The sequence below is a fragment of the Xenopus laevis genome, chromosome 7L, assembly GCF_017654675.1.
Source record: "Xenopus laevis strain J_2021 chromosome 7L, Xenopus_laevis_v10.1, whole genome shotgun sequence".
Classification (NCBI taxonomy): domain Eukaryota; kingdom Metazoa; phylum Chordata; class Amphibia; order Anura; family Pipidae; genus Xenopus; species Xenopus laevis.
The window spans coordinates 129,899,861-129,919,220 of NC_054383.1; the positions used below are offsets into that span (position 1 = coordinate 129,899,861).

Sequence of the window (19,360 nt, forward strand, 5' to 3'; positions counted from 1 at the left end):
GTTCCAGCGTTAGCTCGCACTAATCTGTCCTTGTAACAGCTTACCCTGGTGGTCTAGTGGGGGGACGGCAGGGACGCCCGCCACGGGTCCGTCTTGATCCTGCGCCTGTTAACTAAGGGCACGTACGGCGCACCTCTGTTGTATTTATAGGCGAATGTGCAATGTCGTGTTGACGCCAGCGCGCAAGGGCGCGTATTTCAAATGTACTTAAAGGGGTATTGTGTCGTTTTTAACTGCCTGTTATAGGATTTGTCCCTGGTGCTGTTAGCTTTTGCTATTCTGTTATTGATCTTAATTCTGACTACCTGTTGTTTCCCCTGCCTGTTCCTGATGATTCTGACCTCTGTATCCTGATCGATTGCCTGAATTCCGACTATCTCTTCTGCTTAATCCATCTAATTGATCCGCCGGTTTTGACCCTTGCCTGCCTGACCACGCTTCGAACTCTGCCTGCCCAGACCCGGCCTGATTTGTTTATGATTCTGTCTAACACCTTGTAACACGACCTTCTGCCCCAAAGACTTTGCTAACAGTCGTGCCCGTCTGTCTATCCAGAACCTCTAGCCTTGCACCTCTCGTTTATGTCCTGGTGGCATCCAAGTAGCTGAGGGCTCCTCCCGAGGCCAAAGGCGGTCACACTACAGGTGAAGCACGAGCCGAGACCAGGGTGCTTGGCATTTATTCTGGTGTTGGGTGCCGACCGTGACAGTCCTTCAGGGATTGTGTCCTCTTAAAGGATAATAGGGGCGGGTTTTGAAATACCGCTATCCGAGCACATTCCACTTTTAAAATGTCCCAATGTCTGTTCACTATTTTTATCTGACTGTTTTCAGATTTTTAGAGGTTTTCAGAATTTTTTTTCTTCACTAGGAATTGTCAGAAACACTTGAATTTTTAGAAGTTTTTTTAGCACATTGTTTCACACTATTTTCCGTTCATACCTTTTTTATTCGGATCTTTCAATAAATTTCATGACATTCATAGTTTAAGAGAAAGATAGATTAGCCGTGGTTTCAAAAACCTTAAAAATCCGACCTTGTGTCACAGAGTTAAAGTGCTGCACAGAAGAGTTGGCTGCGCCAGTGACACCGTGTGGTGAGAAAGTATATTCTTCTTACAAAGCTGTTTTGCAATGGACAATCTGGTGATGTCAGACTTTGGTATGTGTGATGTCATATTTGGCACCAATTTGCGGGGGAAGTGTTGGGTATAAAAACACTAAGTTCATTTATTTATCCTTGATCAAGACCCTAGCCCTTAACACGCACAGATGCATGTAATAAAAATAAATCGGAATCACTATGAGTTGGAGTTTGCATCTATTTAAAGATGTAAATGATTATTTGACCCTGCACCGACAACTGTTTGGAAAGTATGGATTAGAGTGCAGCTGCTTATGACTACTAGTACATTAATCCGGAAAACCCCAGGTCCCGAGCATTCTGGATAACAGGACCCAGCCATTACTGTATAAATAATGTGAGACAAATCTTCCCTCGTGTACAAATAACAATTATAACTACAGAAACAACAAAATTATTTTATTGAGAATTGCGGCGGCCAAAAAAACAATGAAAGCTTCAAACACTGATACAAATTATACTTTTTGTGAGGGCTTATTAGCCCTTTAATTTGCCTTGTCAATATCAAGCAAACAAGGAATGGGATTTGCTGGGGATTCTGAGGTTCTGAGGCAGTTGTTCTGGTTCAGACGGCTTCATACCCAGGCGTTGGTGAAGTTTGGTGAGCCACAAAGTTACACAGCCCTGCAGGGAAACAGATTGAGATGTAGGAAGACCAGATGACTGGGCCACTGCTGAACAATTCAAGGGTCAGTTTTCATTTTTTTAAAAAAATAATTTCTGGTTATTTAGCTTTTTATTTAGCAAGTCTCCAACTTGCAATTTCAGCTATCTGTTTGCTGGGGGCCAAATTCCCCTAGCAACCAGGCATTGACTCGAAAAAGAGACTATAATATGAATAGGAGAGGCCTGAATAGAAAGATGAGTAATAAAAAGTAGCAATAAATGTGTAGCCTTACAGAGCATTTGATTTTTAGATGGGGTCAGCGACCCCCCATTTGCAAGCTAGAAAGAGTCAGAAGAAGGCAGCACATAATTTTAAAAAAAAAACAAAAAAAAATTTAAAAATGAAGATGAATTGAAGGGTTGCTTGGAATTGGCCATTCTATAAGATACTAAAAGTTAACTTAAAGGTGAACCAACCCATTAATGCTAGTGGAATATTGCTAGAACATCCTGCTTGGAGTTGAACTGGGAACTCATTGCTTGTTGAGTAGTTGCCTTGTCTCTCACCTATACCTAGTCCTGGTTCACTTTAATAATATCCTTAGGTTTTCAGGCAGCAATGATGGCTATAGATGGTTTCTATTAACCCACACCTGTTCTATATCTTAAATATCTCTATACCCCTGCCTCTCAGTTCCTTCCACCTCTGTTATATGTCTTTTTATTATTAATAGTATTTATATAGCGCCAACATATTGCAATACTATGTCTATCTAGTATAGTTCCTGGGAGTGATTCTGTTCTGCTTATCTGATTCCGACCCCTGCCTGTATCCTGACTTTGGCTGAACACTGCCTGGACCGACCTTCTTTGCCTGCTTGACTTCTCTTCTGGATTTCGTCTGTGTACCATGTTACCGATTGGTTTTGACTTGGCCTGCCTGACTCTGATTCTTGTAAGTTTCTTCAGTCCAGTTCAGTATACAATCTGGTTCCCTTGCTTGCTCAGAACCTTTGCCACTTTAAAGTGATACTAACACTAAAAATTTACGTTTGAAAATATTAATCTACATTAAAAGTTACCTATAGGTCATGTAGACCAGGGATTGGTCCGATTGCCATTTTGGAGTCAGGAAGGAATTTTCCCCCCTCTGAGACAAATTGGAGAGACTTCAGAAGGGTTTTTCGCCTTCCTCTGGATCAACTGGCAGTTAGGCAGGTTATATATAGACTTAAAAGGTTGAACATGATGGACATGTGTCTTTTTTCAACCTCACTTACTATGTTACTATGTTAATTTCTTACTATGCAGATGCAGTTGATAATACCGCAGGGTCATGGCAATTTGTTGCCAGTGACGGGAATAGTTATCCGTACGACAAGACAAACTCACCGGAAAGGATCAGCGTGAAAACCGCAAGCCAGCAGAGGTAGTAGGACCACTGGTAGTTAAAGGACCCATTAGTAACGGAACTTACAGTTTCTCCGGTGTATACAGACATTCCAACGAGAAGGAAGATAGCTGCAACGCAAAAGAGATTATTCCCAGCAGCCAAAGTGAGACATTTTTATTTCAAAACTGCATGGAAAGGGGTATCGTTCTGTACATATTACAAACCAACTGAGGGGGCTTCTCCTTATTACCAGCACTCCTTGGGATAATATACTATACATCCGAAAACTAGACTAGTTTCTTGTAAAAGGAGTATAACACAACAGGAGGATTTTGGGTGCAAGGGAAGGGTGTGGCCGACAACTGGAGAACGATTGAGTTTTAAGCACAGAATCCCATTACTAATTCCCACAAATGCAACACATAACCACAAGTGAGAGGAGAGCAAAAACAGTACCTGCTAAGAACTTGAGCATGGCTGCTAGAAGGGACGCAGTGATCCTCCCCACAGATAAGTTATTGAGTGACAAGCCGGCGGACACCATGCCGAACAGGAGGAGAGCCGTGGAGAAGATCACAAGCCCACGAGTGGCACCAATAAACCCTATGGATGAAAAGCAGCCATTAATTTTTAATTTATGCTGTTCACTGTCAGTATTTTATGTCTTTAGACACAGTTCTTCCTTTTTCCTTGCATCCTGAATTAGCGTTTAAACCTCTTACTGTATACCTGCTATAGCAACTTCTGGGAAGGGACTGTGGTCCCATTACTACTATAGGCATCTCCCTACTTTACCTGCTATCCCACAGTCACACTCCCTTCCTAGAGACTATTATCCACTGTTACTATAGACACCATCTCTCCCTACTATACCTGCTATCCCACAGTCACACTCCCTTCCCAGAGACTATTATCCACTGTTACTATAGGCACCATCTCTCCCTACTATACCTGCTATCCCACAGTCACACTCCCTTCCCAGAGACTATTATCCCACTGTTACTATAGGCACCATCTCTCCCTACTATACCTGCTATCCCACAGTCACACTCCCTTCCCAGAGACTATTATCCCACTGTTACTATAGACACCATCTCTCCCTACTATACCTGTTATCTCACAGTCACACTCCCTTCCCAGAGACTATTATCCCACTGTTACTATAGACACCATCTCTCCCTACTATACCTGTTATCTCACAGTCACACTCCCTTCCCAGAGACTATTATCCACTGTTACTATAGACACCATCTCTCCCTACTATACCTACTATACCTGCTATCCCACAGTCACACTCCCTTCCTAGAGACTATTATCCCACTGTTACTATAGACACCATCTCTCCCTACTATACCTGCTATCCCACAGTCACACTCCCTTCCTAGAGACTATTATCCACTGTTACTATAGGCACCATCTCTCCCTACTATACCTGCTATCCCACAGTCACACTCCCTTCCCAGAGACTATTATCCACTGTTACTATAGGCACCATCTCTCCCTACTATACCTGCTATCCCACAGTCACACTCCCTTCCCAGAGACTATTATCCACTGTTACTATAGGCACCATCTCTCCCTACTATACCTGCTATCCCACAGTCACACTCCCTTCCCAGAGACTATTATCCCACTGTTACTATAGACACCATCTCTCCCTACTATACCTGCTATCCCACAGTCACACTCCCTTCCCAGAGACTATTATCCCACTGTTACTATAGACACCATCTCTCCCTACTATACCTGCTATCCCACAGTCACACTCCCTTCCCAGAGACTATTATCCACTGTTACTATAGACACCATCTCTCCCTACTATACCTGCTATCCCACAGTCACAGTCCCTTCCCAGAGACTATTATCCACTGTTACTATAGACACCATCTCTCCCTACTATACCTGCTATCCCACAGTCACACTCCCTTCCCAGAGACTATTATCCACTGTTACTATAGGCACCATCTCTCCCTACTATACCTGCTATCCCACAGTCATTCTCCCTTCCCAGAGACTATTATCCACTGTTACTATAGACACCATCTCTCCCTACTATACCTGCTATCCCACAGTCACACTCCCTTCCCAGAGACTATTATCCCACTGTTACTATAGGCACCATCTCTCCCTACTATACCTGCTATCCCACAGTCACACTCCCTTCCCAGAGACTATTATCCACTGTTACTATAGACAAAATCTCTCCCTACTATACCTGCTATCCCACAGTCATACTCCCTTCCCAGAGACTATTATCCACTGTTACTATAGACACCATCTCTCCCTACTATACCTGCTATCCCACAGTCACACTCCCTTCCCAGAGACTATTATCCCACTGTTACTATAGGCACCATCTCTCCCTACTATACCTGCTATCCCACAGTCACACTCCCTTCCCAGAGACTATTATCCCACTGTTACTATAGACACCATCTCTCCCTACTATACCTGTTATCTCACAGTCACACTCCCTTCCCAGAGACTATTATCCCACTGTTACTATAGACACCATCTCTCCCTACTATACCTGTTATCTCACAGTCACACTCCCTTCCCAGAGACTATTATCCACTGTTACTATAGACACCATCTCTCCCTACTATACCTACTATACCTGCTATCCCACAGTCACACTCCCTTCCTAGAGACTATTATCCACTGTTACTATAGACACCATCTCTCCCTACTATACCTACTATACCTGCTATCCCACAGTCACACTCCCTTCCCAGAGACTATTATCCACTGTTACTATAGGCACCATCTCTCCCTACTATACCTGCTATCCCACAGTCACACTCCCTTCCCAGAGACTATTATCCACTGTTACTATAGGCACCATCTCTCCCTACTATACCTGCTATCCCACAGTCACACTCCCTTCCCAGAGACTATTATCCCACTGTTACTATAGACACCATCTCTCCCTACTATACCTGCTATCCCACAGTCACACTCCCTTCCCAGAGACTATTATCCCACTGTTACTATAGACACCATCTCTCCCTACTATACCTGCTATCCCACAGTCACACTCCCTTCCCAGAGACTATTATCCACTGTTACTATAGACACCATCTCTCCCTACTATACCTGCTATCCCACAGTCACACTCAGAGACTATTATCCACTGTTACTATAGGCACCATCTTACTCTGACATTATCCTTTATACTTTATATCAGTTTATAAGCAGTTGAACACTCTTCCTGCAACTGCAACTTTTCATCTCTAGGACACAGTCCCATAATTTCTATAATTCCTGTCTGAACACTTTAAGACACCTATTTTTTAAAGATGACTATACTCCTTAAGCTGGCCATAGACGCAACGATCCTCGATTTGTACGATTTCCGGACCGTGTGTGGAGAGTCCCGACATTTTTCGTCCGGTGGAGATCGGTCGTTTGGTCGATCGGACAGGTTAGAAGATTTCTGTCGGCTGTGGATAATATCTCTGCGTGTATTGCCGATCGTACGATTTTCAGTGGGAGACTGTCACTAGCTTTGTCTATCCTACGATTTCTGTCAGGGGCAGAACATCGGCTGATCTGTTCTTTAACTACTTTATTTGATCTGACTGGTAAGACTTTGATCTGAATGGTTAGTGACAGGTCGGGAGATGGGAAAGTCCGATCGTACAATGATTCGTATGATCGGATCTTTGCGTCTATGTCCAGCTTTAGAGTAAAAAGCTTAGAAATGTAAATGCTGGTTGCCTAAATGGATAAAATAAATTGGGAGGATTAGTAACACAGACTATGAAAAATACAGTATAATAGAAATCTTACCACTGCCTGCAATTGTCTGACATACATTCTTCGTGCAAATCTGCCATAATCCTGAATGGAACAGATTTGTGCCAAAGTTGACCAACCAGTAATCTGTCAGCAGGCTGATGAGAATGGAAATAAGGCTGACACAGGAGAGAATGATCCCAAATACTCTGCTGCACAACATCTTCTCTCTGCAGGTCCCTCTGTACAAACCCTGGCAAATGAATTGCACAAAAGATCTGTGTTACTGGTAGAGAACATGATGCTTGCGCTAGGGTTACTGCCTGACATAGATAGAGGTGGCACCTTGTGGTTTAGCATTCAGCAGAACTAGCCGCGGTGTAAAGCCACATCAACATACTATTTTAAGCACTTTATACTTTTTTAAGTGTTTTTAAAGTGGACCCGTCACCCAGACACTAAAAGCTGTATAATAAAAGTCCTTTTCAAATTAAACATTAAATCCAAGTTCTATGTTTTATTAAAGCATTCATAGCTGTTGTAAGCTCATTTAAAAATCCAGCTGTCAATCAAATATTGTCTGCCCCTCCTCTATGCCTTAGGCAATTAGTTTCACTTTCCATTCAGCACTTCCTACATGTCACTGCTCTCCTCACATTCCCCCTGTCTCTTCACCATTTAATTGTGTAGCCAGGACATGGGAATGGACATCAGGTCCCCCATTCTGGTGCACAAACAAGATTCTGAGATGATACAAGACTTGTCTTAATAACAGTGTCCACAAAGTGTCTCCTGCCTGCTTGTTATAATTATGAATTCCCAGACTGAAAGAAACAAGATTCAAATCATTTATACAGTGTAATTAAAGTTCATTTATCTTGACTAATGTGATAAATAGGATTCTGAACTATTATTTTGGGTGATGGGTCCCCTTTAATCCCAAACCAGGATTCAAGTTCACTGCAGTCTCCAGATTTCTGAAACCTCTGTTATACCCATTAGTGATGTGTGGGCTAGCCCAAAGCCCTCAGAACTCACAGGTCGGGCGGGTTCGGGCCGACTTCCTCACAACATCTTCTCGCTGAAATTTAGCCTCGATTCGCCCCACCTGCGGCCTTCTTCTGCCCCACTTCCACCTCTGTGTGTGACTTTTTAAATAGTCGCCCGAAACCGCCCTCTTTTGTGACATCACAGTGGGGCTGGTCGGGCGAGGGTATATAAAAAGTCGCACGCAGAGGCGGAAGTGGGACAGAAGAAGGGGAGTGTGCTGGGGTAGGGTCAGGTGGAGGAGCAACAGGTCAAGGTTGGGTTAGGTGCAGTGGAGGAGCAGCAGGGTAAGGTTGGGTCAGGTTAGGGTTGGGTGGAGGAGCAGAACGTTAAGATCGGGTCAGGTTAGGGTCAGGTGCGGGTAGAGGAGCAGCAGGTAGTGATGTGCGAATAAATTTGAACTTCTGCGTTTTGCCACTGGCGAATAAATTCTCAAAACTGCAGAGAAAATTTGCCAGGCGAAAATCTGCTGCATCAGAATAGTTACTCGCATAAAAAATTGTCGCACATCAAAATTATTCAGACACCCATTGACTTTAATGCATTTGGACAAAATAGGCACGTGTTAAAATAATTGTCGCAGGCGCCTAAATTGACGCGTGTTAAAATAATTTTGATGCCCATTGACTTCAATGCGTTTCGCGCGTCTTTCGCAGTTTCACGAAATTCACAGGAAATTCGGCCATCACTAGCAGCGGGTTAAGGTCGGGTGCGGGTGGAGGAGCAGCGGGTTAGGGTTGGGTTAGGTTGGGTGAGGGTTGAGGTTTTTTTTACCTGTTTTCTTGAGTTGACTTCTTGACTACCTATATTTTGTTAAAAAACAAACTTCTATTACAATCAGTGGAAGTAAAGGTGACCCTACACTGGCTGGCCCTTCATCACATGGTCCTGGCAACAAAGCAATGCCCTCCAGATCTGTAAATCAGGAGTCAGAACCAATGGTGAAGAGGACCTAAACAGATACTCCTTTCAACGGCAATTTCATTTATAAATTATTTTACAGCAATGGAATATTCTTGGTTTAGTATATAAGAATTTTTTTTTTTTTTTAGAATTCTTTAATATTCTTTAATATTCTTTAATAGTCTTCTTTAATATTGGCAAGATTCATTAACTGGGCAAGTTGTGACTTTCTTGGGCATTTCCGTTACTTCGCAAATTCACTAACAAACGCTGGCGTAGATTCGCTAGTGTTACTTCGCACCCTTACGCCTGGCGAATTTTCGCTACGGACGTAACTACGCAAATTCACTAACGCGCGCAGTGTACTGAACGCTACCTTTTACGCTAGACTTCCTGCGCCACCTCAGACCAGGCGAAGCGCAATAGAGTAGATAGGGATTGCTTCAAAAAAAGTCAAAAAATTTTCTAAGTCCCAAAAAGCGCTGGCGTGTTTTCTACATTATGGGTGATAGGCTGAAAAAGATCGAAAAATTTTTTAGGGCTCCCCTCCTTCCCCCCTACATTTCCTGACTCATGGCAACTTACCTAGACAGTGGGCACATGTGTAGGGCAAAATAAAAATTTTATTTGATGTTTTGAAGGTTTTCTAGGCATTTGTAGTGCTGATACGTATTCCTCCATTAAAATTTGAATTTGGCGCCGTATGCAAATTAACTTTGCTTTACTTAGCGAATCAACGCTAGCGCAACTTCGCAACCTTACGCTACCCCTGTGCGCAACTTCGGATTTTAGTGAATTTGCGGAGCGCTGGCGAAACTACGCCTGGCGAAGCGCGGCGAAGTTGCGCCTGGCGCAACTACGAGTCTTAGTGAATTTGCCCCTTAGTCTCCTCCTATAGTTCAGGGTACAGGCAGATTGTACCCACTTTGGGTGCACAAACTTTACTGGGATCTGAGCTCTGGACTGGCATTCTGTGGGCACATGGGATCAATAAGTCTATTATATATATTTTGTGTTGTATATTTATTTTTCTAAACGTATCTTGCAGCATTTGGCAGAGGAAGGAGTGAGTACATAAAGCTGCAGTTTCCGGGCTCTACACATCAGGCAGCTTAAATAGTTGTGTGTGAAACCACTTGCTACTGATATTGATGCGCGATATTCTGACCACCAGTGACAGGAAACCGGCCCATTACTAAGAATTACTAAGAAACATCTCCCACGGCTCCTTATTTTGGTTTATGAGTCAAGGTGGGTTGGGTGGGTTTCATAAATTGATGGAGGGGGAAAAAGCCTTCTGGGGTTCCTATATGACTGGCTCCTGTGGGAATATAGTAAAGCCTGGTATATTGGAGCATTGGGCAGTATAGTATTACTCTCCTTATTAAATGATCAGATTTGTTTGCTATAGTATGAGGATTAGCACAGTCACAGTTTTTAACCCGATCCCTTTAGAGATCTTCACAATAGAAATAACGTTTTTTAGTATAATTCATGCACTTTATTGATTGAAGGTGGTGAACAAACACATAATTATTATCACTGTATAGAATAAACATTATGTGAATTTTCTTGTGGATCTATTTGAGCACAGTGTTAGGCACTTTATAGCAGAGGTTGGTGGAAAGAGCACATCTACACAGTATTAATATTATAATAAAATAGCACATGATATTTATATTGGCCAGGCTGTAAAATGTAATTGAATCTATGTTGATTGTCTAGGCACAATGTTTATTCTTTGGTGTCTAGTGTTTACGGCAATATGATATAAGTTTATGCTCATATTCTTGTATATAATTGAGTGGTTGTATGGCTGAGATAGGAAGGGAAAATAACTGTAACATTGTAATTTCGTCTGGCTGGGTATGAATTATTTTTTTATGCAGTAGAGATGACAATTAGTGATGGGCAAATTAATTCACAGGCTGAGAATTTCGCCACCAGCAAACAAATTCACGAAACTTCAGCCAAAATTTGCGCGTTTTCGGACGCCTGTTGACTTTAATGCATTTGGACAAAATAGACGCGCGTATAAAAATGAGTCCTATGGAAATACAAGGATCCAAATTCCCCTAGCAACCAAGAACTGATTTAAATAAGAGACTGGAATATGAATAGGAGAGGCCTGAATAGAAAGATGAGGAATAAAAAGTAGCAATAACAATCCATCTGTAGCTTTGCACAACATTTAGATGAGGTCAGTGACCCCCATTTGAGAACTGGAAACAGAAGAAGAAGGCAAATAATTCAAAAACTATAAAAAAAATAATAATGAAGACCAACTGAAAAGTTGCTTAGAATTGGCCATGCACACATGCGTATCAGAGCATCAGCGCGACTGGGTTCAGGGAGGGAGTGCAGAGAGAGGGACAGAGTGCAGGGAGAAGGAGTGCAGGGAGAGGGAGTCCAGGGAGAGGGGGTGCAGGTAAAGGGAGTGCAGGGAGAAGGAGTGCAGGGAGTCGGAGTGCAGGGAGAGGGAGGGCAGGGAGAAGGAGTGCAGGGAGAGGGAGTGCAGGGAGAGGGAGTGCAGGGAGAGGGAGTGCAGGGTCAGAACCAAGTGTGAAAAAAAAAATAGGAACATCCAGTCAGACAGGTAGAAACAACGGCATTTACATTTACGAAAAACTTTGCAACATTGGAAAATTATCCTTGGTTTTGTATAAAAAAAAGTTTCTTAAAATTCAGTTTTTTTTTCATATTACCAGCAGTCCCACATGTACAGTACGGAGCAAAGCCAATAGATAGATAGAGTATATCAGAGTACTAATCTGTCACTGTTAGAAAAAGCACTCACCTCCGGTCCCTTGAGCAGTCGACTTCTAAATCGATCAATCACTTGCACTGGATTGAAGATTATTAGCAGTGTATAAAGGCAGGAGATGTGTGTGTGTGAGAAGTGTTATGAGTGGCTATAAGAGGATGTCACATTTAGGGTAACTGTCACACATACTGGTGTGATTCACAGGCATCACCAGCAAAGGAAGAAAGCCGCACTCACACTCTCTTATTGTCCTGCAAAAAGGAGTGTCAGCTTAAAGGGGCACTTCACCTTTAAATTAACTGTTAGGATGATGTAGAGTGTGATATTCTGACACAATTTGTAATTGGTTTTCATTTTTTATTATTTGTGGTTTTTGCATTATTTAGCTTTTTATTCAGCAGCTCTCCAGTTTGTTAATTTCAGTAGTCTGGTTGCTAGGACCCAATTTACCCTAGCAACCATGCATTGACTTGAATAAGGGACGGGAGTATGAATAAGAGTGGCCTGAATAGAAAGACAAGTAATAAAAAGTAATAATAATAAATGTGTAGCCTTACAGAACATTTGATTTTTAGATGGGGTCATTGACCCCCATTTGAAAGTAGGAAAGAGTCAGAAGAAGGCAGCAAATAATTTAAATACTATAAAAAAAATAATGAAGACCAACTGAAATGCTGATTATAATTGGACATTCTATAACATACTAAAAGTTAACTTAAAGTTGAATTTCCTATATGTGTGCTTTCATTTACACAGACAGTATAGTATGGGGGTATAGATGGATTTAGAACATCCCTTCACTGTTTATTTGTATTTATTATACAATAATATATCCTTACTATATATATGGTTAGGAGCTGCCATACAAATATTAGGGTATAGCTTATTCCCGGAAGGATGAGGGTAGCCAATCATAGCTCTGCTCTCACACAGGGAAATATATACTGCAGGACCGTAACACATAGTGGCGTAACTACAGGTCTGGACTGGAAGTCAAAATAGGCCCTGGAATTCCAAGTATAGAGAGGCCAAAACAGCTCCCACCAGCCCACTAAATAGTGACTTTCTATGGCATTTTATGGCGGCCCCTCTGGCATTTGCCAGAACCCACAGATTGCCAGTCCGGGCCTGCGTAACTACATACAGTATCACTGGGCCCCACAACAAATTATTTTTCAGACCCCCAACATATCTAGAGGTTGACCTGTTTTAATAATATTTATTGAAATTACATATGAATAAGGGCCTCACAGGGCCCCTATATCTCCTGGGCCCCCCTGTAGCTGCAGGGTCTGCTTCCTCTATAATTACGTCCCTGCTAGCAGGTCTGCTGTGCCACAGGCCACCCACCCACCAGATAAGGATTGGCTAGCATCCTATTTATATGACCAAACTAATACCACAATATAATGTAGGAATATGGACTTAGACTGCAAGCTCAATGGGAATATATACCTTCGGTGCTTGAAACGGGAAGAGAGCTTTTGCCATTCCTAATTCACACCATTAGGTGTCACTGAGACACACCTGCAGATCTAGAAGGCATTTGCATAGTATTGAGACTTTTATGGGTACAACAATTAATACATAATTATAAAAACTAAGAATTGTAAGTGAATATAACTTAGACAGAAAGTGACAACATTGTCGACATGTTCAAACCTCATACAAACTGCTGGAGGGGCACCAGCATTTTGTCACTGTATGTAGCACAGAATGAACTGTTCATCTTAGAGTGGTCTTAATAAGTTTCCCTGTCTCCTGCTGTATTCTGCCTGCGCTATGCTCCCTGTGTGTGCAATACTCTGCCTGCCATATGCTCCCTGTGTGTGCCATACTCTGCCTGCCCTATGCTCCCTGTGTGTGCCATACTCTGCCTGTCCTACTCTGCCTGTGTGTGCAATACTCTGCCTGTCCTACTCTGCCTGTGTGTGCAATACTCTTCCTGCCCTATGCTCCCTGTGTAAGCCACACTCTGCTTGCCCTATGCTCCCTGTGTGTGCCATACTTTGCCAGTCCTACTCTGTATGTGTGTCCCATACTCTGTCTGTCCTACTCTGCCTGTGTGTGCCGTACTCTGCCTGTCCTACTCTGCCTGTGTATTCCACACTCTGCCTGCCCTATGCTCCCTGTGTGTGCCATACTCTGCCTGTCCTATGCACCCTGTGTGTGCCATACTCTGTCTGTCCTACTTTGCCTGTGTATGCCATACTCTGCTTGCCGTATGCTCCCTGTGTGTGCCATACTTTGCCTGCCCTATGCACCCTGTGTGTGCCATACTCTACTTGCCCTATGCTCCCTGTGTGTGTCATACTCTGTCTGCCTTATGCTACCTGTGGGAGATGAGCCTGGCAGGGTTTGTTCTGGGGGATTGTTAGCATTTGGAAATTGTTGTTAGGGGCCCCTTATGTGTTTCATTCTGTGCTGATGGGTGCTGTGTTATCCACAGGGGAGGAGGAGACATATGGATTCAAGGGTATGTTTTAATATGTAAAAAGTTTCACATATGAGTGATGGGTGATATCCCTGCAGTGAGCACCAACCATTTGGTTTTTTTGTGTGCTACCACTATTTATGTGGACATGGTCTTAAAAATTGTTGTGGCAACATGGGTGTGGTTTACAGTCGGTGCAGTTAAAAAACAGGGAGTGGTAAACACTGGCTTCCATTATCAGCCCTTCACCATGTAAGCCAGAAAAATTCCAGCCCTCGGTACCACAGAAGTTGGACAGCACTGTGGTTAGCTATGCAATTTGAGCTGAAAAAGTAAGAAATAGATCTAAGGCTGTGGTCCTCAACCTTTTTTTATCCTTGACATTCAAACATAAAAAGAGTTGGGGAGCAACAAAAGATTGAAAAAAAGTTCCTGAGGTGCCACGTAAGGGCAGTTATTGGCTATTTGAAGGCCCCTATGTCAACTGGCAGACTACATGAGGCGGGCATCAGGTGGGAGCAGCCAACCAAGTTGCATACTACAGTAAGGCATTGCTTCCTTATAGCCTGAATAGCAGGTCTATGATCATGGCAGAAGAGTAAGATGTGATGGATGTGATGAAGTCACCATAAGAGAAAATGTAAAGTTAGAAGAGGCCCTCAGACTAGGATTGCCACCTTAAAATGATGCTTAGTAGTAGGGAAGAAAGGTAAAAATATACAAAGGCCAGTACCCTTACCTAAGGCAGACACTTGGTGCACACCAACCAAGAGATCTACAGGTTGAAAGGTCCTGTTAGAAATCGTTACAATGATGGTGCACCTAGAGAGATAGAATGACATGAAAAAGCTGGACAACCAATAACAAGCATTTTGAGGTATTTTAAAAGGAGAGAATGGTCAGTATCAAATGCTGCAGAAAGATCCAGGAGTTTGAGTTTAAAATAGAGTCCCTGGTCCTCAGCAGCATGGAAATCATTGATAACCTTAGTTAGAGATATTTCAGCAGAGTGACATTTGTTGAAACCTGAAGGAGAGGGGTCAAGAAGATGGTTGATATGAGGAGGTTCAGTAAACGCTGAGAGACAATCTGTTCGAGGTGCTTGGTTGGGAAGGGTCAGACAGGCCTACAGTTATTAAGGTCTTCTTGGTGTGTATTTGTATTGGTATGAAATGAGGAGAGCAGAACTGACACTTCAGTGATGGGGAGGAAGGATTCTCTAGGAATTCGCTACATTCTGGCATCCAGCATTGAGCTGAACAGAAAAAAGAGTTACAGTGGGTTACATTTCTGCATGTGAATATATTTAGGGAGCCTAAAAGAAGTGCTTAAGTAAGAGTGGAGACATTTGTAGTGAAGAAAGTCAGCAAATGCATGGGATTTCCTCCATAGTCATTCAGAAGAGCAAGTAAAGGAGTGAGGTAGGTGGGTGGTGGAGTTAAACCAGAGTCTAGGAATGGAGGCTAACTGATGGTGAGGAAGGAGAGGATCATAACGAAGGAAGTCAGAAGAGTTTTGTATTTGTAGACAAGATAGTCAGGGTCAGAGAAGGAAGTGTGAGAGGAGAGGAGAAATTTGAGGTTGGATGCCAAGAAATGCAGTATGTTGGGGTACAGGCTGATTCATACAGGGAACTCTGAGTACCACTTGTGTATTATAAGGGATAACGTACCCCCTACTGTAAAGTATAAGGATATTAGAAGTCACTGAGGGGTTGTTCTATGACCATATAAAGGCAAAAGGCTGCAGGCTGAGTTATACACGGAACTCTGAGTATCACTCGTGTATTATAAGGGATAATGTACCCCCTACTGTAAATGATAAGGATATTAGAAGTCACTGAGGAGTTGTTCTGTGACCATATAAAGGCACAAGTCTGCAGGCTGAGTTATACAGAGAACTCTGAGTATCACTCGTGTATTATAAGGGATAATGTACCCCCCTACTGTAAATGATAAGGATATTAGAAGTCACTGAGGGGTTGTTCTGTGACCATATAAAGGCAAAAGGCTGCAGATCCAGTGCTTTTAAAAAGGTCACAGAACTTATCATAGCCTCACATCTTAAAATTGGGGTACATTATTCTATGAATACATACATCTCCATGCTTCATGTGACAAATTACATACCTAAGCGCCAGTTATATAGTGAATATACTGTAATAGTATAACCATTATAACTGATGACATCACTAAGCCACATGCATAAGGATATCATTTATAGGATAGTCATGTTTATAATACACAAGAACCATAAAAATCCTTCAAATTAAATCCTTAAAAAATGTGTTTAGTCATGTTATCAGACTATGAGCAAACTTAGGGGGTCAGACAACAAGTTATAGAAGGGCTTTATTTTCTTTCACTAAAAATGTAAAAGTAGTTGAAGGTATTTGTGTGAAGTGTATCATGTTGATAAATATTTGTCAAGTAGCAAACAGTCAATATTTACTTTTATCATTGTGGCTCAAACCAAACAAGTCCCGGGGGTTTTCTCTGGCCCTGAGATATTTTGGAAATGAGCAGTATGTGTTGCAATCAGCAGGCAATGTCCGAATGTAATCAGGGCTGTTAATTGCTCTTTATCACAACATCATTGGTCAATACGAGGGGATTGCGTGATTATTTAGCAATGAGGATTCTCTGTCACACACTGATGAAACACCATCCCTCTCATAATGTGTGTACTTAAGGGTGGTGGCAGACATGGCTACTGAAGATTAGTCGGCCAGCAACAAATCACCTCTTCTTCGGGTGAATTTCCCCTAATGCATTCCCGCTGGCTAGAATGTAAAACGCCAGCAGGATGGCACTCTTAATGCTTCGTTTTCTAAAGTTGCCCCAAGTTGCCTCACGAGGAAACTTCTGGCGACTTCAGAAAGCCAAAGTGATACGAGTGCCATCCCACTGGCGATTTACATTCTAGCCAAAACACTGTCCCTCTAGGAATGTGAGTAATTAAGGGTGGTGGCGGACGTGGCTATTTCGGGAGATTAGTCGGCCAGCAACAAATAGCCTCTTCTTCGGGCGACTTAACACCCCTAATGCCTTCTAGCCGGCTAGAATGTATATCAACGGCTTTGTTTTCCGAAGTCGCCTCATGAGGAAACTTCAGACGACTTCGGAAAGCCAAAGGGATCTGAGTGTCACCCCTCCGGAGAGTTGTTGCTGATCTACAAGTTCCTGACACCCCAAAAGCTGAACTTTGGGGAATCTAAATCTAAACACACACCGATAGACATGTACACAAATCACAATCATAGACATCTCAGACAGGCGCTTGCCTTACACCTGGCATCATCTCCTTAGAGCAGTGGACCCAACATTTGGCCAGGGCCCCTTTAGCTCATAACATATGAAACAAGTAATTTATTAGCCATAGTTTCAAACCTCTAAAGCAGTGTTACTCTCAAATCTACCTGACCTCCAAGATGGACTTCTGGAGAGCAAATAGGCATTCTATCCAGACCTGTCTCTAACTGGCCTTCAGACTGGATCCGCCCAACCAACACTATGAGTCTACATGGAGGATGTCAGCCCGAAAGTCTAGGAACCACCAACTTACTCTTCAAAAAAGCATTCTATCCAGACCTGTCTCTAACTGGCCTTCAGATTGTATCCACCCAAGCAACACAATGAACCTATATGGGGGAGGCCAGCCCTAAAGTTTAAGAACCACCAACTTACTGCCAAATAGGCATTCTATTCAGACCTGTCTCTAACTGGCCTTCAGATTCGATCCAACCAACCACTACATTGAGCCTATAGGGGAGGTCAGCCCTAAAGTTTAGGAACCACCAACTTACTCCCAAATAGGAATTCTATCCAGACCTGTCTCTAACTCGCCTTCAGACTTGATCCAACCATCCAACACCATGAGCCTACATGTGGAGGCCAGCCCTAAAGTTTAAGAACCACCAACTTACTCCCAACCCACCAAATATTAGTAAAAGAACAAAAATAAGTTTGGGCACGTCTAACGGTTTCTTCTGTTTCCGATGAACATTCCCGAGGGGTAGTTTGTTGAGTGGACAATGCACTTAATTAGAATTAAGCATATGACTGTTACCCAGAATGCCTTTGGGAAGTATATCTAGCAACTTTGCAACATGTCCTCAGTTTTGAATTATTTCCTGCTATTCATCTTTTATTCTCACATGACCTCAGATACTTATTGTGAACAGTGAAACCTGCAACACATGGTGCTTAAATGTATCAAAGTGTATGTAAAACTATATCTTACTAATCTCTGGAACTTTAGTTTACACTTAACTTCCTTCTTCTTTGGTTTCCATATCCTGTAGCCGCTGCACAGTCTTACGTAGCCTTTTGCTATAATTACACAATGGTCTTGCAACTAGTACTGGGAAGGTTAAGAAAGAACTTGGCATTTGGCATCCGAGCTTCCCACTAATAAGGTAAGAGGCTTTCTTGGGCTTCGTAATTAGGTCCATTCAGATAGAGCTTGCTAGACATTAGTTTCAAGATGTATTTACCCTTTAAATGCTGATGCTTCTGAGAATTAAAATAAAATTGGGGAAGAATCTCAATGATCCCGGGTTGTAAACTAAGTCCGAAGTCAGATCAGACTTTGTAGGGCCATGCCATTTATAAATAGTAGAACTGTTCATCGCAGAACTCCCTGACTGAGAGATTGCAGACTGGGCTACAGTTATATAATGCTATTGTCTTTACTTACTGCTGCCATCTTGTCTTATCATTAATGTCTTGTCCTGCAGCCCCTGTTTAGCCATTATTAGATCTTGTGCTACTGTTGCTGTCTTTATTCACCTAGACATACTGGCATATATGTTCCCCATTTTTTATAATGCGCCCATTTTTTGTTGGATTCCATTTTTTGTTGGATGTTCTGGATTGGTGCCAGCCTATTTGCTATTTTTGTCGTGAATTACTCCCCTATGCTGAAGGTCTGAGCACCCGGGCCCAACTTGGAAAGCGTTAAGGTTATCCTAATGATTCGATAGATTCTTGCTGTTTCATGATAATTGTGTTTACTGTCTCCCATAGACTCCATTTTATCCAAATAATCAAAATTTTTAAAAATAATTTCCTTTTTCTTTGTAATAATAAAACAGTAGCTTGTACTTGATCCCAACTAAGATATAATTAATCCTTATTGGAAGCAAAACCAGCCTATTGGGTTTAGTTAATGTTTAAATTAATTTCTAGTAGACAGAAGACATGAAGACCCAAATTACAGAAAGATCCGTTATCCGATAAAACCCCAGGTCCCGAGCATTCTGGATAACAGGTCCCATACCTGTACTTGCATTTTTGTTGCACCTATATTGAATGTATTTCTGTGTCTGTGCA

At 42.4% G+C, this 19,360-nt stretch overlaps 2 protein-coding genes across 3 annotated transcripts in view; one reads left to right on the forward strand and one right to left on the reverse strand.

Annotated features, from left to right (window-relative positions):
* Window positions 1-1,520: 1,520 nt before the first annotated feature.
* Window positions 1,521-11,785, reverse strand: LOC108697059 (lens fiber membrane intrinsic protein). Of its 2 annotated transcripts, XM_041569721.1 has the most exons (6): window positions 11,627-11,785; window positions 8,701-8,729; window positions 6,934-7,132; window positions 3,598-3,744; window positions 3,141-3,269; window positions 1,521-1,766 (listed from the first exon to the last, which is right to left on the reverse strand). In XM_041569721.1, exons 3-6 carry the CDS (start codon window positions 7,100-7,102, stop codon window positions 1,708-1,710), a joined length of 504 nt encoding a protein of 167 aa, XP_041425655.1. In that variant the 5' UTR covers window positions 7,103-7,132; window positions 8,701-8,729; window positions 11,627-11,785; the 3' UTR covers window positions 1,521-1,707. The 2 variants fall into 2 exon arrangements, with proteins under 2 accessions (XP_041425655.1, XP_018082218.2); XM_018226729.2 differs by lacking the exon at window positions 8,701-8,729.
* Window positions 11,786-18,366: 6,581 nt separating this feature from the next.
* Window positions 18,367-19,360, forward strand: part of LOC108696827 (lens fiber membrane intrinsic protein-like) — a 19,964-nt gene continuing 18,970 nt past the window's right edge. Inside the window, exon 1 of the mRNA XM_041569722.1 lies at window positions 18,367-18,444. The gene's annotated coding sequence lies outside the window, so the exon portion shown is untranslated. The remainder of the gene's footprint in view (window positions 18,445-19,360) is intronic.